At 38.0% G+C, this 25868-nt stretch overlaps 1 protein-coding gene across 3 annotated transcripts in view; it reads left to right on the top strand.

The window, feature by feature from the left end:
• The window catches only part of SLC4A4 (solute carrier family 4 member 4), a 350693-nt gene that overhangs the window by 303041 nt on the left and 21784 nt on the right, over window positions 1-25868 (top strand). For all 3 annotated transcript variants that reach the window (XM_044225660.1, XM_044225658.1, XM_044225659.1), the window contains 4 exons: window positions 7104-7217; window positions 8957-9118; window positions 23265-23443; window positions 24605-24677. In XM_044225660.1, coding sequence (XP_044081595.1) covers window positions 7104-7217; window positions 8957-9118; window positions 23265-23443; window positions 24605-24677 — 528 coding nt within the window. The remainder of the gene's footprint in view (window positions 1-7103; window positions 7218-8956; window positions 9119-23264; window positions 23444-24604; window positions 24678-25868) is intronic.

Below are 25868 nucleotides of genomic sequence, written 5' to 3'. Positions count from 1 at the left end.
TTCTTGCGGAAACATCAGACCACATCATTGCATTGAAGCTAATACACAAAATAACTTTGTTGTCAGTGAAGGTGAATGAGGTTTTCAAATTCTTGTACTATCTTGTACCAAGGAATATAATTTTCAAAGTCAAATTTGTTTAATCCAAAATTGATTTTCATATTTTTTTCTTAAGAGTGCAAAGGGATATTTGATTATAAGTCCAACTCAACCTCTTAAACATTTAACAAAGTTTATAAATACTTCAGTTCATGTGGATATATGGCAAAAAAGGCTTCCATCCTGAAATGAGCCCTAAGAAAAATAAGGTTGGGAGCGCTGATCAACCAAGGGTTTTTTGAGAGCTTTTAATGGTGGCACTCAAGCAGTCTATGGACACTAATTTTGACCCTGGTACTTTGTGGTCCTAAACACTTTCAGCTTACTTGCCCATCATAGAAAAGTCATCAGCATTGAAATCTATTCTTTAACACAAAATAGCCTCCTGCTCCATTTCCAGATTGTCTCGTTTATACATATGACTTAATTATTCTCTTTAAAACTTCAATTTTTTTACCTTAATATATTTGTAAAATCACCTTTCTTCTTAACTCTTCTTACTTTTTTTAAGATAATTTATTTATTTTAGAGACAGAGCAAGCTGTGCAGTGTGGGAGAAAGGCAGAGGGAGAGAGGGAATCCCAAACTCCCACTGAGTGCAATGCCAAGGGAGGGCTCAATCCCCTGAACATTTATTTATTTATTAAATTTTATTTTAGTTTTTTAATTTATTTGACAGAAAGACAGGAGAGAGGGAACACAAGCAAGAAGAGTGTTAAAGGGAAAAGCAGGCTTTCTGTGGAGCAGGGTGCCAGAGGGGGCTTGTTATGAGGACCCTGGGATCATGACCTGAGCCCAAGGCAGATGCTTAACCCACTGAACCACCCGGGCACCCCTGGAACTCTTTATTATAATGTTTTTGGAGGAATATATTAAAAGATCCTATTAGAGGGCTAAGAAATTTTGATAATTGGGTCTTAATCATTGCCTTTTAGTGTTAGGACTTCGAATACCATCTGGTCCAATACTGTCTCTTACTCCTGACAAGGAGTCATCTGTGGACTGCTTGAATGCCTCCTAGAACAGGAACGCGTATCTCTGAAGGCATTCCTGATAGAAACACAGATCTTCCCTGCCACAGCCTCTGTCTGCGGGGTCTGCCTTTGCCCTCGGAAGCTACACCGAGCAAGTCAGTCGTTCTTCCCTGTGACAGATTTCACATATTTGAAGACAGGTCTCCCAACAACTTCTTGAGGCCTACCATCATTTTATATGCAATGTTTTTCAGAATCCCATTCCTCTGGTTACCCATCTCTGGATCAGCTCCATATTTTCACTTTCTACTTAGAATATAGTGGCCAGATTGAGACACAGCATGTCCCATGGGATTTGATCATTTGCTTCTCACCATACACTTACTAGGGTTTTTTGTTCTGCCGCTCAGTTTTGAAGCAGGATGCAGGAAGAGGCCCGAGTGGGCTGAGGTCTCACTAGCATTCCTGCTGAAAGACTTCGGATGCTTACTCCCCTCTGTTCCATGCTTGGAAAAACAATTTTTTTAAACTTAGACTTCCATCGGGAAGCTCTCAGCACCACCCAGAGGAAGTGCCCAATCCAATTCCCTTCTTTGTTCCCTGGATCTCTGACTCTAGAATTCACAGCATTAAAATCCTGGATCCTAAGTCAGACTTTCCTTTTATTGAATTCTAACTATAGTGGGTATTATTGATTCAAAGTACAGCATATTATGATTGCTATACTGATATCAATGCTTGTTTTCTTTTTTTATAGTGCTCTGCTTGGACTGGTAGAGGGGGATCAAATTTCAAAATTTTCATGGTATTTTGTGCCTTTTCATGGTTGCCAAAAGGCACATATTTGTCTGGTATACTTTTTCTCATCTACAATAAATGCTTTTTTCCACTGTTGTTTAGCAGTTTCCAAGCACCAGCGTCGTGAGAAGAATTGACATCATGAGTTCATTTTTTATTGAGAACCCACAGGGTGCCTGCTGCTGTCCTTGTCTCTGTAACAGCCCCATCCATTGAGAGCTGCTCTGCAGGCCCACAGCCTTTCCCTGCTTAACTTAGGAGCAGCTGCAGCCCTTGCAAAGTGAAAACCAAATGTCCTCTGGGCTTCAGAGAAACCAAATTCATTTTTTTCTCCTGTAAATGAACTGGCTTTTCCCTGCTGGTGTCTCCATGATTAGGACTTTCTTAATAATTAATAAGTACTATCCTTCATGAAGAGTCTGTTTATAGTAGTTTATTAGGTTGGTTTTGCCCCAGAACAAGAGAACAAACAGTGTATGGTTATTTGAACTTCTCTTCCCATCTGTGTAATTTCTTTTTTGCTTTGATAGTTTAAATATGTAAGCTTGTTTCTTAGTGTTTCTTATTAGATTAGTTGAGATGCTTGATAATTAATTTTGTAGAGAACAGAAATATTTTTCTCCTCGTCATTCTTATAATTTAAAAAATGGTAAATAAAAATAAAAGTGCTCAAAACCAGTTGATATAAAAGGGTCTTAGTTGAAACATACTTTTCTTTGCCTTATTCATGGAGAGAGGTAGGAATTTTCTTACGTTTTAGCACATCTGTATACCATTAAAAAATAAACCTTTTTTTTTTTTTTTTTTTTTTTTTGCGAGCCCTTGCTGTATATGAGTTGTCTTAATTTGTGTTTCACTCAGATTGTCATAGTTTATATTCCTAGGATATTGAAGTTTGAATCTGGAGGGACTTAGTGTTTGGCTGGAAGGACATCCACAAGTTGGACAGACACAAGTCTGTCCAAGCTAGATTTGAAAACTCCCGAAACCACAGGATGAAGTATGAAATCTTGTGGAAACAGGTTTCTCATGAAAACTTTGGCACTTCTAATCATTACCAAGAAGAGCTAGAAGGGAATTAGGAACTATGGGTTTCTAATTTGATTTCTTTATTTATATGTTGGCACATAAAAGGTGGTTGTTTTGGAGTTGTTGAAAGAGCTCAAGTTTGATGAAAATGGAAAGTAAAATAAACAGAATGCATGAAGGGAAATTCGTGTATTTTTTTTTTTTTCTAAATGTGTTTGGAAATGTGAGAAGGACCTCAAGAGAGTGATTCTTATCTCCTTAAAGTCAAAGCTCTTGTTCACAGGTCCTAGAGTATATCTAGTAAAAGCTATATTTACTGAGCACTTGACATTTTTAGGGTACTTTATAGTTCTACTGTCAGTTTTCCCTTGTTCAAATTAAAGTTTAATTTTAGTATAGGGTAAGAGCTGAACAGTCTACTAAAATAGCACCCTACCTGCCTTCTTCAATTACAGGATCTGGAGTTGAATACAGAAGTATTCTGGGAAAAACCAATTTCCTTACTATGAAGTTTAAACTGGATCTAGTATCTTAGAAATGCATGTCTGATCATAAACACTCTCCAGGAGTGATTTCTGCTGTAACTGAACTGTACTATACCGTTTAAGGAAAAGGAAGGGGAAACAGAAGTGAATGTTTTATATGGAACATATCACCCTGGCTGTGATTTTTAATGAGGCTAAGCAATATTATTAATAAAGTAGCTTTTCCCCCCGTAAATTTAAAGAAGTATTGTCCTAAATCTTATTAATATTTGTCTCTTAAGCTAGTTTTACACCATAAATATACATAAGTGCCACATTTGACAAGAATACCATTGGCTGAGGGTTTCTTCCAAATACATGGTATTTCATCCACACACAACACACACACACACACACACACACACATATATATATATAATATTTCTTCCACAAATATATATATTTATGTGTATTAGTTTGGTAAACTGATAACTAAAATATATTATTTATTTTAGTTTCCTATAGATGGTATGTCAAATTATTACAAATATGAGGGTTTAAAACAACATAAGTTTATTGTCTTAAGATCTGGAGGTCAGAAGCTAAAATGGGCCTCAGTGCTCTAAAGTCCAGGTGTTGACAGGGCTGTGTCTTTTCAGGAGGCCTTTTTCAGCTTGTAGAGCCTGCCCACATTCCTTGGCTCATGGCCCCTTCCTCCATCTTCAAAGCCAGCAATGACCGGTTGAGTCTTTCTCACAGTGCATCACTGTGACACCGACTCTTCTGCTTCCCCTTTTCATTTATGAGAACGCTGGTGATTACATTGGACCTACCAGAATAATCTTGGATCATTTCCCCAATCTCAAGGTCACCTGATTAGCAACCTTAATTCTGTATGTGTACTAATTCCTTCTAACCACACAACATTACATATTCATAGGTTCCAGGAAATAGGATATTTATTTACATCCTTAAGGGGGCATTATTTTGCCTACCACATGATCTGACCTAAATTTTAACATGACTATTCTGGGTTACCTTGACAATGTACTGAAGGGAGGCGGGCAAGTATAGAATCAGGAAGATAAGATAAGCAGGAAACCACAGGCGATAAAATGGTACCTTGGACAGGAGAGCAGTGGGGGTGGTGAGAATTGACAGCATCCTGAAAGGTAATTTGCTGACCTATGAGATGTAGGATATGACAGAGAGAAGAGTTATGCAAGTCGTTCAAAGTTTTTGGCCTTAGCCATAGAAAAAAATTAATGGCCATTAATTAAGATGGAGAGAACTACTGAAAGCAGGTTTAGGACTTCAGTGTTCAGTTTATGGAAGGGTAAGAATGAGTCTAATGTCCCAGGTGTCTGGTAGTGATTCCAGTCATATAGGTCTGTTCCCTTGCAGGGCCAGAGGTATAAGGCCCCCTGGGGCTTTCTACCAGGGAATTGAAGATTGACTCATTTGCTACCCTCTACTTCCCTTCTGTTTATGAGAAAGAGGAGCACTGTCTTTTTAATAACTATTCCTGGTTTTTGAACAACTTCTAGCGTGTCTAAATTGTCAACAAATTGGATTTACTGGATAAGGACTGGGAGGGTGATAAAAAAGAGAGAGATAACTTCTTTTTTGCCTTTGCAAAAAGACCTCTGGTCTTCCCATGATTTATAACCTACTGCACTGGAGAGATTGTTGTAACATCTTATTATATTCTTGAGCCTGTTTCATATGACCATCTTTGCCAGACTATTCTGAACTTCCCATGTCAACACTTACTTGCACAAAGCTTAAGAGATGGGAGTTTCCCCCCAGTACTGAGCCCTGGGAAACATCCTTTTTCTGCAGGGGTTCCAGATACTTCCAACCAAAATTAGCTGAGTGGCAGTTCCATATTATTACTGGGCTTTTATATCTTGTTTCTTGGAATTGATGATCCCTTCTAAAGACCTCCTGATGGTAGATTATTTAGTTATTCCAGTTGTTTCTGCAGCCAGAGAGGTCTCATGGAACTTGAAATAATAACAGTTAACATATATTAGGAGAGTTTATTATGTTCCAGATGTTATGTTAAGCACTTTCATGGCTTATCTTATTTAATTCTTTATAATGCACTGGTGAGGTTGTAGGGATTATTTTGGCTACATTTTGCAGATGGAGTCATTGAAGCTAAGAAAGGCTAGATATTTACAGATAGGAAACAAATGTGCTAGAGTTCCAACCCATAAACTATATTCCAACCCAGAAACCTGCTGCACTATATTTTTCTCCCCAGATTGATCCCTGCCCTCTTTTTGTGCTTGCCATTATTGTGCAATTGGTGTTAATTTGCCCCTAACATAGTCCATAGCTGGCTTTCTGCTTCTTCTGTGTACTGCTTAAGAGAGCTAAGCATAGCAGAACCCAGCCCTTCGAAAGGGAAAGGAGCTCCTAGCCAAAAGGGCCATCTTTGATCTTGCTGCTGGTTAGGACCAAAGGCTCCTGACACTGGGCAGTGGTCAAGAAGAGAGCATGATGATGCCTTCAGCATATCCACTTGCCAAGTACTTGGGTTCCTCAGTTCCATTCCTACCGAACATCTGACTACAGTAGTCCACCCCACAGAGCTGTGCAGGTACTCAGCCCCTGCCTGATCTCTTCATCAAGCGGTACCAGAACACTGACTGCTCACCCTGAGGAAACTTCACCACTGCTGAGTCCACCCTGATTTGCTTAGAAGCAGGCTGCTTTGGGTATGCGACCTTCACGAGGACATGGACTGTGTCTGTGTTGTTCACTGTGGTAGCCCTAGCACCAATCAGAGTATAAGGTACTGGGTAAATTCTTGTGCAGTGATCAGATGACACACCATGTGCATGTACTTACGGGGACACAGATATCTGTGCTCTAGTGGGGCTCCAAGGCCATTGTCAGGACCACTGGATCCCACTGTGGAGCTGCCAGTAGTCCCATGCTCCCCTGCTGACTCTGAAATGACCACTCTGCACCCACTGCATTGGAGAGGTTTGGGTTTAATGCTGCAGTCCATAAACGCCGGCCCTTGTCTTGACCAGAGGCAGATAGTTTGGAAGCTTCAAGTTTGTCAGCTGGTGGCAGCTACACTGAAGAGATGGTAGACAAGAGATGCCCCACATACAAGAGACATTAAGCACTAGCCTACAGTGAAAAGTATTTTCTTTGACAAAGGTGGTGACGTCATCACATTTCTCTCTTCCATCATCTCTGAGGTCTTGAGTCCACTCAGTCACTAAAACCTGTAGCCCCTCTCCTGCTAGATTCGCTATCTTTTCAGATTACTTTATGGAATTATCTTGCCTTGTACACACAGTGCTATTTCCCAAATAATAAACAGAATTCCTTATTTTTGTGTAGATTTTTACAGTGTGCCGTGAGATTTCATCCTTACGTACATATCCTTGTGCTGCATACAGGAAGAGTGTTTGTACAGTATTTCAGAAATATATTATCTGTGATTCCCTTCCCCTGCCTACACACACACACACACACACACACACACACACTCTGATCTGTCCTGTGTAGATTATGTCTGTTCAGATGAGAAAGTGATGCAAAATCAATTTGAAAAATAATCTCTCTGCAGTGAGACACCTCCTTTAATTTGCTGGTGATGCGTTACTGTAAACCGCTCGCCGATGCAGAATACTTTGCTCATTTCCAACACAGGCAAATATATTGACTTGGTGCTAAATAATCCCTGGTTTCTTTTCTTTTTTTTTTTTTTAAGGCAAGAAAACTGATCAGTGACTTTGCCATTATCCTGTCCATTCTCATCTTTTGTGTAATAGATGCTCTGGTAGGTGTGGATACTCCAAAACTAATTGTGCCAAATGAATTCAAGGTAGGTGAACTTCTGCTTTGGGTCATTCCTGGGATGCTATGGCTTTCTTTCTCTGTTATGTTTTTTGTATGTTTTTGAGTTAGTTTTGTATGATTATCTGTTTCTTTATTTCAGAAGTGGTCTTTTGCTAGGCATGTGTATACACTTTGTCTATTTCCTTACTAAAATCAAATGCCTGATTAGGATCAAGTGCAAGGTTCATATTATACTGATTTTTATTGAAAAATACAAACTCTGCTTTATATTTTTAGAGTATTTAAGATAAGCTAAAGTATTTCCATACAACTTATCACCTTGAACCATATAGTAATTCTAGGATGTAATGTTACAATCATCATCTTGATTTGATGAAGTTGATGTTGGAACTCATAAAGATTAAGGGAAATGCCCAAGATTATATTACTTATTCAGTGCTCTTTTCCTGCTACCAAATTACCTGCCATATACACACATTTGTATGTAAAGTGCATTTTAATTATTACAAAGAAGATACAGGAATTATTCATTTTATAGATCTGTTGGTATGTGCAGGCCTAATGGGTGAAATTCACTTTTCGGTCATTCTTACATGCCCCTCTGTAATTTTTCATTATGTCTTCCATTTGTTTTGTAGAACACTCCTCACCTCTCTCTCTCCATCATTGAGACTATACACTTGCTAAGAAAAGTTAAACTAACTGCAGTTTTAGCTTAATAAATACTTAATGAGGAAGGGGTATCTATGGTATAGCAAACTATTTGTTGCACTGTCTCTGCCATCTCATACTCATTAGCAAAGATAAGTTTTCAATCATTCAATGATTAGTTCACTTAAGTTAATATTTATTGAATGTTTGCTTTGAGCTAGGCTCTTTATACGGGGTTTGAAATGCACTGATGAACAAGAGAAAGTTCCTTCCCTTCCCAGTTCTCAACCTGATAAAGGTAGTAAGATGTGGATGGATTCAGTGATGTAGTTACGAGCAAAGGGGGATGGAAGACAGAAATATCTTCAGAGAAGTGACTTTCTTGATAGTAAATGTGGAGAAAATAATTCATAGGATTCTGTTTTGGTTTATTTGCATTATTTAGCATTAGGAAAAGGAAAGGAAAAAAAATTTTTTTCCATGTAGTACAGATGTATGATCTGACAGAAGATAGATGGAGAACTGGAAAAATAATTGTATTTTTCATTTTTGGTAATATTTCTGAGGATTTAACCAGTTATTCTGGCTCATTTTTCATATGTATAAGAAAGACAGGAGTATTTAAACAAATTCAATTATAACATATACAAATATTTGTAGATGTTTCTATCTTATATTCTGTGAAACAATTACAATCTGACAGTAGTAGAAACAACTTCAGTATAATTGTCAAAATTCATGGACAAAATTCAATGTCATTTTGTCATTTTTTGCCTATGTCTTTACTATTTGAGCTTTTCTTACAGTGCCTCTTAACTTAAATCACTGTCTTGCATCTTGAGTCCTTATCTTAGATCATCCTAAATGCACAAAATGGCATTTACCTATTTCCCTTCAGCCTATATTCTTACTCTCCTTCATTTAAAATACTGCCTTAAAATGACCACCTTCAGGAAGTTTTTGGTGACTAATCTTTGTTTAACCTATACGTAAGACTGCTTCTGTTTTTGAATATGTTGTCTCTTCAGAAATAAAATTGTGTCTTTCCCATTGATTTTTCACCAAATAGTGTGTTTTAATATTACTTTGAAAATGTTCTCTCTCTTCTTCAAGCCAACAAGTCCAAACCGAGGTTGGTTTGTTCCACCATTCGGAGGAAACCCCTGGTGGGTGTACCTTGCAGCTGCTATTCCTGCTTTGTTGGTCACCATTCTGATTTTCATGGACCAGCAAATCACAGCTGTGATCGTGAACAGGAAAGAACACAAACTCAAGGTAAATGTTCATAACAGTGCTCATTATTGCCTTCTACTTTCTTTATAGTACTTGAAAATACAAATATTCAAAACCAAGACAATTTTTGTGAGAGTTAGATTATAGCTAATATTTCTGACTTGGCAGAGTCACAGATCACTTTGTGTTGACACATGTCCTTGATGTAATACTTTAGGAAGACCTCATTTAAAACTGAAAAAGTTGAAATCATATTTCCCTCACCACCAAAGAGGACAATATAAACTGTTTACTACTCAGCCACTGTCATCCTACATCTGATTTTAAAGTGGTAACTGTCCTTAATGAAGACAATGACAAATACTTTTTCTGAGACTGTTCAGATAAAAGCATGTTTGTTTTTAATCTGTTGACTTGGTGAGTTACAGTAATAGATTTTCTGTTGTTGAGCCAACATTACAACCTGGTAGAATATAGTTTTTTAATACATGGTTTTTATGTCTTTATGTATAATCTTTACATAGTTATGTAATATATAATATACAGTGCTTTATATGTGTATATATTAGGGATTTTTGCATCTATGTTTATGAGTAACATTGGCCCATGGATTTTCTTTCTTATAGTGTCCCTGTCTGATTTTGGTGTCAGGAATATATTATCCTTATAAAATGAACTGGGGAGTGTTTCTCCTCCTATTCCACTTCTATTCCATTTTCTGAAGTAGAGCACAATCTTCTCTTTATTATATGTAACATGCCAATTATCTTTTCTGTGAATGATCAAACATGCTTATAAAACTATCGGGGCTGAGTAGTTTTTGGGTGGAACTTTTAAAAACTGATGATCAAAATGTTCTGATGAGGAATAACATGGAAGACATTAGGAGAAGGAAAGGAAAAGTGAATTGGGGAGATTGGAGGGGGAGATGAACCATGAGAGACTGTGGACTCTGAGAAACAAACTGAGGGTTTTGGAGGGGAGGCGGGAAAGGGGTTTGGTGAGCCTGGTGGTGGGTATTAAGGAGGGCACGTACTGCATGGAGCACTGGGTGTGATGCATAAGCAATGACTCTTGGAACACTGAAAAAGAATAAAATAATGTTCTGATGATTATAAAACATTCATAATTACTATTTTTTATTTTAGAAACCTTTCTATATTTTGTTCCAGTTCCCAATATTTTCAAATTTATTGATACGTTGTTTATGGTATTCTCTTTTGTTATTTTTCTAATCCAAACCTGTTACTTTTCACTTTAAATCCTAATGTTACTGATTCGTGCTTATCATTTTCCTTGATCTATCTAGCCTGTCGTCTGTTAGTTTTATTAGTCTTTTTTCAAGGAAACAGTTTTTTACTACATTTGATTTTTTGTACTGTCACATTGTTTTCTGTTACTATTTCTTTATTTGCTTTGAAACCATTTTAAGTACTTCCACATTTGTATCTAGTTTATCTTTTCGGTGATTTGGACTTTTTATGTCACTCTCTTTGTTTTTAGTAATGCTTTTTGTCTTAAAGCTTATTTTACTCTGTTCTAATAAAACTAGGGTAACTTAATTTTCACTTCTCTAATATGTATTTTTCTGTTCTTTTACTTTCAGTATGCATTGTGTCCCATTTCTCCTTGGACATAACACATAGGATCCATTTTTGCTGTCTTTTCTCTTGACTAAAACATTTAATCTGTTTAAATGGATAGTGACAACGAAAAGATTTGGATTCATTTTTACCACATTATTTTTGCTTTCTACCTGCCTAACTTTCTCTGTATTCTTTCTCTTTTATTCTCCTTTCTTGCCCTCTTTTAGGTTGATACAGTTTTATTTTTTTTTTTATTGTCTTCAATCTAACTTGTTTTCTTTTAGTTTGGAAGTTAAACATTTTATCTTTTCTCTTAGTGATTATGTTGTATATTTTAATATGCATCTTTAAGTTCTGAAGCTAGTCAGCATGTTTATCTTTCAGCTGAAATACACTAATGGCTAAAGAATGCTTTAATGTTGATATTCCTTCCTGAGTCATATGTTGTTATTACCCAGATTTGATTGCTATCTGGATTTAAAAATACAGTTAGACATGGTCAGTGTTTTTAGAATTATATACAGGTTTACCATTTTCTTTGCTCATTTCCTCTCGTTCTCTCTCTCTCTTTTTCTTTTTTTTTGCATTTCAGACCTTCCATTTTCAAATATTTTTCTTTAGACTGAATTATTTCCCTTAAATAATTCTTACTAGACTTGTGGAATTTTTTTCTGTAGGGATCTTCATTTCTGTTTGTCTGAAAATGCTTTTGTTTCACCCTCATTCTTGAAAGTTTCTCTGGATATATAACTGTAGGTTGAAAGCTCTTTTTCTCAGCATGTAGAAGCTATTTTCCATTATTTCTGACTTTCATAAAAGTGAACTATCAGTATAATTTTCATTCCTTTGTAAGTAATTATTCTTGTCTTTTGGATGCTTTTATCATTCTTGTGTCTTTATTCTGGAGTTTCACTGTAACTTGTATTAGCATAGATTTCTTTTTATTATGTGTTGGATAATTGGGTTTCCAGTCTTATATTAATTATTAGATTATTGAATCTTCTTGTCTTTTATCAATTGTGGAATATTGTAAGTCGGACTCTTTCAAGCTCTAATACATTCTTCTGGAATTCTGAGTAGAAATTTTATTGTATACCCGCATCTTGTGCTCTACTTCTGTTAATCTGTTTTTGGTTTTGGGGTTTTTATTTTTGTTTTTGTTTTACATTTCCTGCCTTTTGGTCTCTGTGTTATATTTTGGGTAATTTCTTCAGATCTTTCTCTTTATTAAACTCTTTATTCTGTTGGTTCTATTCTGTCATAAACCAGCCACTGAATTTTTCCTTTCAAGAATTATACTTTTTTATATTTACAACTTCTATTTTGTTCTTTTCCAAATCTCCCTGTTCAGTTTTGATACTCCTGAATTATTTCTTCTTTTTCTTTTGCTTTCTTTTTTTTAAAGACTTATTTACGTATTTGAAGGAGAAAGAGACAGAGAGAGTGAGCAGGGGGAGAGGGAGACAAGCAGACTCCCTGCTAAATGGGGAGACTGACATGGGGCTTGATCCCAGGACCCTGATGTCATGACCTGAGCTGAAATCAAGAGCCAGGCACTGAACTGACTGAGCCATCCAGGTGCCCCTGTATTATTTTTCTATATACTTTTTTATCTATTGTTTTAAACATTTGCTGTCTTTGCTGGTTTGATTTTGAACTTTGTTTTCTTGGCTGACTCTTATTTCTGATGTCTGTCTTCCTCATGTCTTTTTTTTAAGAGACAAAGTTATGTGCTAATCTTCTTATGCCAATGCTTCAAAGCCTTCCAGAGAAGATTTTATTTGCTTCTGGGATGTATAAGAGAGTCCAACCAGCCCAGGAACACTTTACTTTTATTTATCCCTGTAAAAATATTTTATTATGGAAAATTTTAAACATATATAAAAGTAGACAGATGGCATAGCTCCAGATATTTATCGCCCAACTCCCCAACTCTAACAATTATTGACTTCTGTCTAGTCTTGTGTTCTTTATATCCCCAGCATATTATCTGCTTCTAAAAACTCTGAAGTAAGTTTAGACAGTATTTCATATTATTCATAAACTTTCGAGTTTGTCCTTCTAAAGATAAATCTGGGTTTTTAAAATTTTTTTTATTTTAGAGAGAGAATGCATGCAAGAGAGTATGGGGGGAGGGGTTGGAGAGAGGGAGAGAGAGAATCCTCAAACAGACTCCCAGATGAGCTGAGTGGAGAGGCCAACAAGGGACTGGATCTCAGGACCCTGTGATCATGACCTAAGCTGAATTCAAGCGTCATCTGCTCAACAAACGGAGACACTGGGTGTCCTAAAATCTGTTTTTAAAAGCATGACCACAGCACCACTATCAGTCTAAAAGATGTCAATAAAATTCTTTAATATCATCAACTCTCCAGTCAATTTTTAAATTTACTAATGTGTCATAAATATAATAAACTTTAAAGTATAGCTTATTTGGTAAAATCAGGATCCAATTATATTTCAAATATTATTATCTTAAGTCTTTTATAAACTTTCAGTCTGTAGGTTTTCTCTTCTCCACCCTCCCAGCCCCAGTCATTCTGTTTGGTTTTCCCTAGTAATTTATTTGTTGAAGGCAACCAGGTTGTTTTCAGTTTATCTTTAGCGATATAACAGGCCACCTGAAAACTTAGTGAAACAACAATTTATTACCATCTCATGTTTCTTTGGGTCAACAGGGTTCAGGGGGCTACTTTTTGCCGACATCTCTCCTGTGGTTGCAGCCAGTGTCACCTGAAGGGTTCACTGAGCTAATTGTCCAGGATGGCTTCTTTACTCACACCCATGTCTCGCATACCTCGTACCTTGATGTTGCTTGGTGTGTCTGTTTGTCTGACTTCTCTTTCTCCACGTGGCATCTCCTCCTTCGGCCTTTCAGTGTGGGTCGGGCTTCTTGTAGCATGGCGATCTTGACCTGTTTGTACTTGGCACATGGAAACTGACTACCCAGAGTTAAGAGTGAAACATGCAAGGCCGCTTCATGATTACACCTGCAACTGGCAAAACTTTATTCTTTATTTTGCTGTTGTTGATTGGTCAAAATAGTTCCAGGACCTCGCTCCATTGGATGGGGCAGGGAAGGGCTCCATTGTTTGAGGGAGTAGTGGCAATTTTATACTTGTAGAAAAATATGTAGAATAGGAGATGTCTTTCCAGTCGTTTTTGGAAAATCTGTCAAATTTGGGGACAGCTGGATTGGCTTAGTCGGTTAAATATCCAACTCTTGATTTTGGCTCAGGTCATCATCTCTGGGTCCTAGGATCCAGCCCTGTGTCTGGTTCTGTGCAGAGCTGGGAGTCTGCTCGAGGATACTCTTTCTCCCTCTCCCACTGCCCCACCTCCACCTCACACACACTCTCTCTCTAAACAAAACAAAACAAAACAAAACAACAAAAAAACTACCACATTTGCAATATAGAATTTGCCATAGTCTAGCTTGTTTCCCTGTGGTGTCATTTAGCGTGCTCTTTGTCTTCTGTATTTTCTTTAAATTAGTCATTGAATCCAGAAGCTTGATGAAGCATAGTTTGTCATTTCATATCTATATCTCTTTATTTTTGAGGGTACGGTGGCAAGACATTCATAGAAGGTCAGGATCATTTTACATTACATTTTTGACGTCAGGATTTCTAGACCATAGAGATAATGTGAATTTCAGCTTCAAATTTAATGGTACATTTATAGTTAGAAATACCTTTCAAGATTCTTTTTTTCTTATGGCTTTATATCTATAGATAAGGCCTAGAGAGGCATGTACCCCCACTGTCTTTGTAGGGTGACTTATTTCCTAGTTAGCCAGCTGAATATGCTGTGTTTAGAGTATCCTGATTCCATTTCAAGGGATGTCTTTCCTTTATACTCTTAACCCCATATCCCTAGAGTTGGTCTGCTGTCCCTAGAGTTCAGATGGTCATTCTAAATCCGGGCACTAAGGTCTCTCAGGGTGGGCCTAAGCCCCAGGGCTTACTGATCCTATAGATTCACTCTTTCTTGTTGCCATTGTTTTTTGTCTCCTGTTGCTTCTTTTACTTTCTGGTAGATAAGCCATGATTTCTAAAAGATATTTTCTCTATTTTGTTGAGCATTTTTAGATGCTCTATACTGGGAGGGGTTTCAGCATTGATTTAGTTTTAAAGGCTGGAAATGGATGATTACTAATGTATTTTATTCTAAAAAGAGTTAGGAAGCACATTTTTAATTTTGTTATATAGTTGACCAGATTTGTTATGTGTCTTTGAGGTGAATACTTATTTACTTTTGCTTAAGTTCTTATTAATAAAATTCAGAATTTCAAGTTTAACACATGCAGAATTGGTAAGATATAGAATTTTTAAAAAGATTTTATTTTTAAATAATCTCTATATCCAGTGTCAGGGCTCCAGCTCACAACCCCTGGATCAGGTGTTGCATATTCCACTGACTGAACCAGCCAGGCATTGCTGATAAAATAGGAATTTTTAAAAATTCTCCTATTCCTTATAGAAAACATTGGGAAATCAAGACATATTAAGGTTTGCCTCTTAAAATAGGAATTGAGTATATAAAAAAATAAGTTTTCATCACTTTCAGAAATTGCTTATTTGAAATCATTTCTTCGAATGACAGTAGTTACAGACTAAGTGCCAGTGTTTTGACACAAATCTGACGATACCAGTGGATGAAAGACTTTTCACTCTGGATATTGTCTTATTCACATTTTGTTGGGAAAGATGGCTGTGGAATGTGAACATCAGAGATCCTGTCTAAATTTAAAGGGCCCTGGCTGCTATGAAATTGATTTAAAAGAGAAACCTGAAACAGTGAGAGAGAAGGAAGCTTTGTAATATTAAAAGCAGCATGTTTTGAGGTGGTATTTGCTTTGGCTCTGTGTCATGTGGCCCTGGCTGGCTGACTGCCCTGGTGGGATGGAATCCACCTTTCCACTCTGCTGAATAGCTCCGTATTGATGTAGGAGCGCCAAGCCATTTGGCTTTTCTTGGCCATCATTTTGGTTAGTTACATCCCTCCTTCTCCCTGCAGAGCACTCAAAAGCAAACAGTTCAGCAAGGTCATGACTTCTCCAAGGTTATTGCCTGAGTCACTGCAGAGGTAGAAAAAAAAGCCCAAGCTTTGCACTGCAAAGCAAGGGATACTTCTCACCAGGAAAATGATTTTACGTATGTGGGAGGGAGAAGTAGGTTAGGGTAAGTATCTAGACATAGAGATAAGTTGGTGTATCAGTAAATTTTCTGATACCCTCTGTAGTAAAACTCTTCATTTGAGGTCACTTTCTTGGGTCACTCCAAAATTTGCCCTGTTTTATTTTTCCTTTCTACTCCTGTTATCATAATCTTAAATCCAGCCCTTTTATTTCATGTCTAGACTATCCTAACTGTTTAGTCATGAGTTAATATTCAGGTTCCCTTGCTTCATTTCAAAAGCAGCAATTTAAGTGTTGTTCTTATATGTCAGTCTTATATTTCTAAACCTTCACCCCCAGCCCTCTAAACATTTGCCCCTTGAAGAAAGTTCATATGATTAGCCTGGGAATTAAATCTCTTTGTGATATGTTTTTAACCTAAATTCAGCACGATGCCCTCCACATACTATCCCATGCTCAGATCAAAGAGGTTATTGGTTTCTCCTCAACTCTGGCAGCATCTCCTCCCAGTTATTCCAACTCTCCTGTCCACCCTCGATGGTTACCACTAACCAAAATCCTTCCCATCTTTTAAGAACCTCCAGATATAAACTTGTCAGTGTAGCCTTCACCCCTGATGTGGTTTCTGTGTTTTTATTTTCGCTCTTGCTACGATGCATTACTCTGTAGCACTGGTCACATGATATCTTGCATGGAGGTTAGGTTGTATAATGACTTTATCTCCTTTTCTGGGCCAGACATTTTCAAGGAAAGGATATGTTTTAGTCCCTTCTCCAGCTCTGTTTTGTGACCCATCACAACGATTTCCATGTAGTAGGCTCAGTAAGTACATAGTGAACAATTTGGTTGTCTTGGGCCACATGGTTCTCAGAGCTGTTGTGCTGTGTGAGATGGTGATAGCTGAAAAGCTGGCCGCCCCATCGCCAGTTCCCACAGTGAGAGCTCATTTTATTCAGAGCCCTGTTTAGATGTCATCACAGTGGGAAGTTTTTGCGGGTTTACTCTAGACGTTGTTAAACAGTTTATCCTCTGTACTTTGGGTGTCTCTTTCAAACCTCTTTGAATCTCTGTTTAGAGTGCTTTATAATTTGTGTACAAATCTGAGTCCTCTCATCTGATTGTGAGCTCCTTGTGGGGAGGAACTACGTCATGGTTCTTGGTGTCCCCATAAACCAGCTTATTGTCTGGACCATCGGGGGCTCCTAGCATGAGTGTTTATTCTGTGTCTCTGCATGTGTGTGTGCACTTCTCCTGACCTTTGCTATCATCTATTTACCAGATGTAAACTTTAGACTGCTAGACTAGTCTTTTTCTCCCATAGATTTTGATTTCTGTGGATTTATTCCAACTGACTTTTGTTCTATACTAGTGAAGCATATACAGTATCAAAAGGAAGTAACATTTTACTTCCTGTCCTACTTAAAACAATATCTAGATTCAGAAAGTAGACTATACTTTGCATTTATATTCATGAAGATAGGACTTTATTAAACTTTAAAGGACATACATAACCTTTGGACATTTTTTTGAGTCCTTGCTATGTATGGAACACTTGTATTAGATATTGAAGATAAAAATTGTTTTTCTAAGTTATGGTCTCAGCCCTGAAGGAGTTTAGTGGATTTTCCTTATTGACCACTTAACTCTACCACCAAGTTTGGGATTGACTTGGCTTTCTTTGTGCCTTGTATCTTGCACATATAATAAATTTTTTCTTCTACATCTGGCTTCAACTAATAACCTACCAACCCCTTAGGGGCACATGTTCTGTCTTATTATTTTATCTAACACAAAGCCTAACATAGTATAGGGTGTTCATTGGATGTTTATTAAGTAACGGTTTTCTAAGCAAAGGTATGAGCAAATGCAAAGGCCCCAGGGTGGGAAGTATGTTGGTATATTGAAGAACAAATAACAGACCAGTATGACTGGAACACAGGGAAATTAGTGATGCGTGATGAGGTCAAAGGGAGTGGGGCCAGATCAGGTAGAACAAAGGTTCTCAGCTGCATTTCTTTGTTGGTTGTGGCTGTCCTGTGTATTATAGGCTATTTAGCAACATCTCTGGTATCTACCCCCTTGATGTCACTTTCATCCTTTCCTCTAAGTTGTGATAAACAAAAATGTTTCTAGACATTGACAAGTGTTCCCTTGGGGGGGTGCAAAATAGTTCCAGGAAAAACACTGATATGGAACCTTTTAGATGACTTTACTGTGTTTTATATTAGGCGGAAGCAGGAAGCTGCTGGAGGGTTTTGAGCAAGGAAGTGCCATATAATAATTGAGATTTTTAAAAAGATTACTCTGCAAGGAGAGTGGGCTGTCAGGGACAGGAGTGAAGCAGAGACTTCTATGGTGAGGACGGCATTGAGGGTCAGAGGTTGCTTAATGATGTCAAGGAAGTAGGGGAATTTAAGCTGGACCTTGAAGAGAGAGAACAGACTTAAATGTCAAGACTTAGAAACAGGGGACCAGTTTGATGAATGGTGCAGAATGTGCAAGTCCTGTTTGATGAATGATGAAGCTTCAGGAATCTTTGAGGGCCCCTGTCATAGCATTGGGTGGGGAGCATCTCAGCATGGCCAGCCAGACAGGTGCTTGTCATCACTGGTTCTGTCCTGTTTGACTTGTTCATCTCCTCCTCATCTTCCCTGCTCCCTCAACATTCCAGCCTGGATGGATGGCACCAATGCTGCATTTAATCACTCTCTCTAGCAGCATTTAGGGTGGAAGGAAGAAGTGCCAGAGTGGGGGGTGGGTGAAAGGGAGTGGTTAGAAGGCCCCGAATAATCCAAGTAGGACATTAAGAAAATCTGCAAAAGGCAGTGGCAATGGGGAGGAAGGGTAAGGAACAACTCACATGCTATTTTTGAAAATTGTGGTTTTCTGTATTTCTTACAGTACTATTTCCAGTAAAAGTTCCTATATTTGAATACTGTTTTTAGTCCATTCAAATCTAGTTATTCAGATACCCTTAGCTAAAGACACATTTTAGAGTTGGCTTGTTTTCATATGCATAAGTTTGTTTTGCAGGAACAACTTTTCTGACATAACCGTTTGGGTTCCAGGTCTTTATGGCAATCATTGGAGCACTATGAATTTTTTAGCATTGCTTTTACCATTCTGGTCAACAAATATGTCTCCAGTGTTCGCTGGAGGATGCTGTACTAGATAGATATTATAAGCCTCAAGCATTGAAATTTGGCAAAATGAATTCATGGCCTTTCCTTCTTTGGACTCAGTCTCCTCAAAATCTCTCCCATCTGTCCATGTCCTTCCTCCATACTATTACTTTAGTTGGAACTGGGTCAGCTCTGGCCTGGACTGTGGCAATTCTGTCATGTCCGTCCTCTCTGTCTCCAGTCTTGACCACTTCCAGTATGTCCTCTACAAACCAAAAGAGCTGTCCTTCTAAATAGAAATCTGATCATATCACTTACCTACTTAAAAACCTTTAATGGTTTCCCTTTGCTCTTAGGATAAAAATTCCAAAGTCTTTAGCAAAACATTAAAGTTCTGAACTTCTATAGCTTTATTTCCTACCTCTGCCATCTCCTTCTGTGCACCAACTCTATTTTATTTTCTCAAAATGGCAGCTTATTTGCCTTTTTATTCCCTCCTGCTTCCCCATGTCTTGCCTTCAGTTATGGCTCACATTTTAGGACTCAGCTTAAATACCACCTCCTAGGAATATCATCTTTGACTTTGGGCTTCATACCTCTTCTGCATGACATCCCAAGCTCACCCCAAGTATAGAATACGGTGGTATTGCAAATGTCTCTTGATTTGTCTAGCTCTAGCACTACATTGTAAGCCACTTGAGGACAAAGACTGTGTATTATCCGTAATTGTACTTCTAGGATCTAGACTTTATTCAATTTGCCATTTTACAAATGAATCCATGTATCCAACAAATGTTATATAGAGTGTTCACTCTGTGATGGGCACTGTGCCAGGTTCGGGCTCTCAGTGAACAAAAGTACCATGGTCCCTGTCGTCATAGAGCTTCTGGTCCATGAGGGTGAGAGGTATCATTCAAAGAATCATGCAAAATGTGACATTGCAAATGTGGCTAGTGCTGTGAAGGAGAAGTGGTGATGTTTTAAGAAGCCATAAGTGAGGGTTTAGTCTACTTCAGGAACTATAAGGAGTTCCCTGAGGTGATGGCACTTACACTGAGATTCAAGCATTAGTAGGAATTAGCTAGATGAGGGTGGATGGGAAGAGTATTCCTTTTGGGCACAAGAATCACTATGTATGTACAGGCTTTTCAAGAGGAAATAACCCGACAAGAATGAATGCCTCATAGAACAGTGTGGCAGCAACGAGAGAGGGAGAATTGAGGGTGAAGAGGGAACCAACCACATAGAGGCGTCTAGCTGGGCCTTCAATTCATGCTGATGATTTCCCCTTCCTCTTAAGTGTATCAAGAAGTCTCAACATGGTTGAGGGAAAAGAAGACTTTTTGAAGAGAATGATGTCAGTGCACATAGTAATTATGTATCAACAATTATTTTCTCCCAGAGCTTTTATTTATTTTGGTGGTTTTGCATAGTTTGCTTTGTATTCTACTTTCTAAAGTCCTCATTGCACTCTCTTTGGTATTATATGGCCCCTTTTTGTTAGCCTCCAGGATATCTTGTTCAAACTTGTTTTTGTTGAAATAGAGCAAGAAAGCATGGATTTGGCTCGTGGTAGCCTACATGATACTTTCTACAGCAACTATTCTTTTGACCCATTGATATAGACAGTGTGTATATCCTTAGGTTATTACAGTTTCCTTGATGCCAAGATTTGGCAATCCTGTCCACTGATCACCATGTTGGTACCTCTACTATAGTCTTGAGTGGTTTAGTCTAAATAGGGCTTAAAACTAAGTAATATTTCCAACTATTGTTCATCTTCTTCCCCCACCCCCAACCAGGTTGTTCATATTTCTACTGATGAACAAATCAAGTTTTAATTTTTTGTATGGCTGATTAAGTGTTTATAGTTGCCATTCAGAAGAATGTATACATGCTATTTCTGATTCTTTTTTTTTTTTTTGGCAAATATTAATTGAGAATTGACTATGCTCCACAAGCTCTACTTAGGTATTCAGGATAGAGAGAAAAAGAGACATAGTCCAGGTCTTCCTGTTTCTTTTAGCCTATGCCAAAGACAGATAAATGCACACATAATTTCAAAATAGTGTGATGAGTGCTGTGGTAAAGGAAAGCTTAGAGTTACAGGGGAACATTGAAGAGGAAGTCTAACCCAACTGGGCTTACCCATCTCACCTGGACTGAGGCAGCAAAGCTACCAGAAAAGATAAAGGCTGATTTAAGTCTTAAGGATGGGTAGGACTGATTCACGGTAAGAAGGAGGAGTAGAGGTTATTCTGGGAAAGGGTGCTAGGTGGGCAAAGACACAAAGGCATTAACATATAAGACATATTGAAGGAATTGCATATGAATGAAGGTGGCCATGGTATAGGATTGGGGCAGGGGAAAGATGAAAGATGGGGCTGCAGATGTGAACAGAGGCCAGATCATGAATGGTCTAGAGTGAGGTCATAAGACACATCCACAGGCAGGACTGAACAAATCCTGTGGATTCCATCTTGAAGTATAGTCAGAATCCAAATACTTCTTGCCATCTTGACTGCTACTACTCTGGCTCTAGCCATCATAATTTCTTACATGAATTATGGTAGCAACCTCCTAACTGGTCTCGCCGTCCTTGACTTTCTTCAGGCTGTTCCCAACACAATAGCCGTAGTGTTTAGTACATAAATAGGTCATGTCACTCCTCCCTTTAAAACACTCCAGTGGCTTCAGATCATACTCCGCATACAAACCCAAATTTTCATGGCTCTGCTTAGTATTTGGTACTATTTAAGATACTATATAGTTTACAGTTTATTTACTTGTGTTGTTTATTGTCTCAGTAGAATGGAAACATCTCAAATATGGGAATTTTTGTGTTTTAGTCACAGATATGACTTTAACATCCTTAACTGTGCCTGTTAATAAGTTGGTAGTAGTATTTATTCAAGTATTTATTCCAGTTGGAATGGAATGACTGAGAGCCAGATATATCATGATACTCACCTCATTAGTTATTGTTGAACAAGTTTATTTCAGCTCATTCCCACCCTTTGCCTTCCTTTCCCCCTACCTTGTCCCACTCCCAATTCAGACCCTATGGTTTCAGACCATTTGTATTGAAATGACCTGCTTTTTGAATATATATCAACCTTTGTTCATGGTCAAACCTGGACTAAGTCAACGTGTGCTCTTCTTTCTTTTGTCAGCTGCCCTTGCCTGTGACGAGTTCTCTGAGAACATGATTAGACCCATGTTTGGGAGCCAGGGGTGAAATCTCGGCCTTTCCATGAGAGGAGAGCAGTGTTCTAACTAACTGTAATTGGACCTGAATGATAACAGTCACCAGGTTTCTAGTGTAAATTATATTCTCATTTTTTAAAGCCAGAGTCTCCATTCCCTCAGATTGGTCACACTCTGGCTCTTGGTCCTTCTGCTTCCATGCTGTGAAAATGGACTGCTCTGTTTTTTCAGGCTCCATAGGGTATAAGCATTTGATTTCCTCATAAATAGAGCAGAGAAATATAACCACAGAATAACATTGTGGACACATTTAACAATATTTATTTAATGAGTAAAAGAGCAAGACCTTTTGTTACATAGGCTGCTCTTCCAGTCAATAAATGTTATTGTGACCAGTGGACAGTGTTTGAAATCAGCCCATTCTGATTAAGGGTGTATTACTTACCTTAATGATCATGTTTAATAGGTTATTAAACAATTATTTTCATATGCTATGAAAGGTGAGAAATTGTCTTAGGCATACCTTCTCAGGGTTGCCTCAGATCTCTGGGCTGCATATGCTGACTGCTGTCTAGGTCAACAGCTGATTGCTAAGCCGTCACACAGAGAAGGATTGCTGCCTGCTTCTAATTTGTTTATTGCGCTTATTGTTAACAACCACCAGCACCACCACTGCTACCGTCACCATTTTTTTGAGCTCCTACTATGCAACAACCACTACCTTTTAAGTTCTGATACCATGCTTTGCCTCTGTTACTGCACTGAATGATGGCAATAGCTCCTCAAGGTAGATCTTTATCTCCATTTTTCTGATTACAGAATTGGATAGAGAGAGGATAACTAGCAATAAGCAAATGGTAAGTAAGCTGTGAACTTCAGTCAATCTAGAGGAGGTGTCATGTGGCAGCTCTGTGTTCCATTGCTCAGGGGAATAATAGGAGGAAGATAAAGTCCCTTTCCTTGAAAAACTTACCTTGAAGTGGATATTCTTAGCAAGCCACGTGAGGTGGGGTTTGTTTTTTTTGTTTTTTTTGGTTTTTTTTTGGTCATCTTAATTCCCATCTGGAAATAGGACAAGATAGAAAGATGAGATTTTTTTTTTTTCCATATGATTTTGTTACCTCTTTCTGCAGAAAGGAGCTGGATACCACCTGGATCTCTTCTGGGTGGCCATCCTCATGGTGGTGTGCTCTTTCATGGCTCTTCCATGGTATGTGGCTGCGACCGTCATCTCCATCGCTCACATCGACAGTTTGAAGATGGAGACAGAGACTTCTGCCCCTGGAGAACAACCAAAGTTTCTAGGTGTGAGGTATGTTTAAGTCAGAGGAAAACGGCTCTAAGGAACACATCATGCCGCATCTATATTGTCGTTTGTAGGAAATGGGCAGAATGGGAGGAGAAAAGGCTGGTGGTGATTAACTTATTCCTTTAGTTACTGTTCCAGAAAGGACTACATTTTCATTAGAAAGAGAGTCTTCAATAATTTTTCTAGTTCACTTCTTATGTTACATAAATTTCCTTCAATTAATGAAGGCTAAATGATGCAACGTAAAAGCACAAATAATCATTCATTTTCTTCACCGTGGAGCTCACTGCAGTGCTGTGGTACTTACTTGATCCCAAGCATCGTAAAGGCCAAACCATTTAACCTTCAGCTCTGTTGAGACTCCCCAAGACTCTTGAGTCTGCTTATGATTTTGAAGATTCTATAAAGGGAAAGGAATTCCTATTTTCCAGTTATTCTTCTGTCCCCATAAGCACTGAGAAACCTTGACCTCTAGCTGTTAAATTTGTGTAGCCAGGAAGGGCTTGCATAAGACCTTCATACAGTGTTGAATACTTTTTGCAGCAAGCCCTGCTTCTAAGTGCTTTGGTGAATAGCTTGTAGGACAGAGCCATTGTTTCCCACGCCACAACAGTGGGTGATTCTTTCTTGGGGGCTGGGGGAGGGGGTGTTGGATGGGAATCCTATTTGTAAAAAAGTACTCTTGTTGTTTAGATTTGGAAATTAGACTGATGGGATTTATTGCACTCATGAAATTTCCCTGAGCTGTTTGTTAATTAGAATGCAGGACAATGTAATATCTGTCTCCTGTGAAAGAAGGTGTAATTACACAACAGTACAAGTCATTTAAAAAAAAAGGGCTTCAAAGAGGCCAGGAATTGATGGACCAAGGGCAAGTGACTTTTTTTTTTTTTTTTTTATTCTAAAAGGAGCAAAGGATTTAGCACAATCACTTTTCTCTTGAGGAATTCAAATCACATTATACAATAGTTTTAAGAGAATTTTATAGTTATGTTGAGCTTCTATGCGCTCCTCGAGGTATTCACTTATATAAAATATCAAGACCTTTGCTGTTTTAGTCAAACATTAATTTGGCCAATGTACAGTCTTTTTTGAAGGTGAAAATACAAGGAAGTTATTTATGAAAACGAGAGATAACTTGGTAATCATTTGATTTGGTTTCAGGGAACAAAGAGTCACTGGAACCCTCGTGTTTATTCTGACTGGTCTGTCAGTCTTTATGGCTCCCATCTTGAAGGTAAATATGTGAAGTACTTGTCTCTTCCTCCTTCTCAGTATGCAACAAATAATTGGGTATGTGGAGAGTAGAATTCCTTATCTGCAACATTCTCATCAGTTCTGGAACACACTGAAGCAGACAGGGGTCAGGTAGAACAAGTACTTTCAAAACTTTTATTTTGATTTCCTCACTCCTTCACTCCTTCTATTATGAATTATTATTACTGTTGTTGTAGTTACTTGGTTGAGCCATATTAAATTACCAGTATTCAAGCTTTTGACCTATACAAATGATAATTCCATCGCTTAATCTAACTGATCTCCCCTCCTCACTGCCTTTCTTACTCTCCTTATATCCTTTCTTCCCACTGCTTTCCAATTACTTGTCCCTAAATCCTGCTTCCCTTCCCCCCATACGCAGGCACACACTAGACTCCTGGATAACATGATCATTTTGTAACTTTTCTCCTAGTCTTAATTATTGCTGACTATGTTTCTCTTTTCTTTGAATCAGAAGGCCTAATCTCCACAGAGGGAAAGCTGAGTAAAATTAACTGGTCTTTGACGAGAAAACTTTAGAAATGAACTTTGGAAGAAGAAAAAAATGACATGCTAGATGATTTAGAAAATTAGGAGTCAAATATATATGTTTGATCATTGGGGTGACTATCTGACAAAATTGATGAATACGAACTGTATGGGAGAACCTATTACAAAGAGGAGATAGGGTTAAAAGTGCAGGTTTAGCTGTCATGAAGCTTCCATTTCTTTTTTTGTGACACAGGCATTTTATTCTTCTCTTCTATTACATAAACAATACTGGCCAATTATTGATAGTTTGTATTTGATGCTTTGCACCACAGTACAAAACCTGAAAATTACCTATAGACCTAGAAGCTATAAACAACCACTTAATATCCTTTCAAGTTTGCCTCTGAGAATATTTGTTTATTTTTAAACAGTTCTCATTTTTCAGATTTTTAAGATGCTTATTTAAGTACACAAGTGATGGAGCAGTACACTCTTGTAAAGAATTCAAACTATACAGAAGTATAGAGAGGGAAAGGCAAAAGACCTCTGTTTCTCTCAAGTTGGCACATTTATGAGTGGGTTGCCATTCAGATGAACTTGAGGAAAGTAGAACTATAATTTCGTAGCCTATAGCTAAGACTGGTTTTGCCCTTAGGGAATTTAGATAAACACATATGTT

The sequence above is a fragment of the Neovison vison genome, chromosome 11 (genome assembly GCF_020171115.1).
Source record: "Neovison vison isolate M4711 chromosome 11, ASM_NN_V1, whole genome shotgun sequence".
Classification (NCBI taxonomy): domain Eukaryota; kingdom Metazoa; phylum Chordata; class Mammalia; order Carnivora; family Mustelidae; genus Neogale; species Neogale vison.
This window is presented reverse-complemented; position numbering and strand designations above follow the sequence as displayed.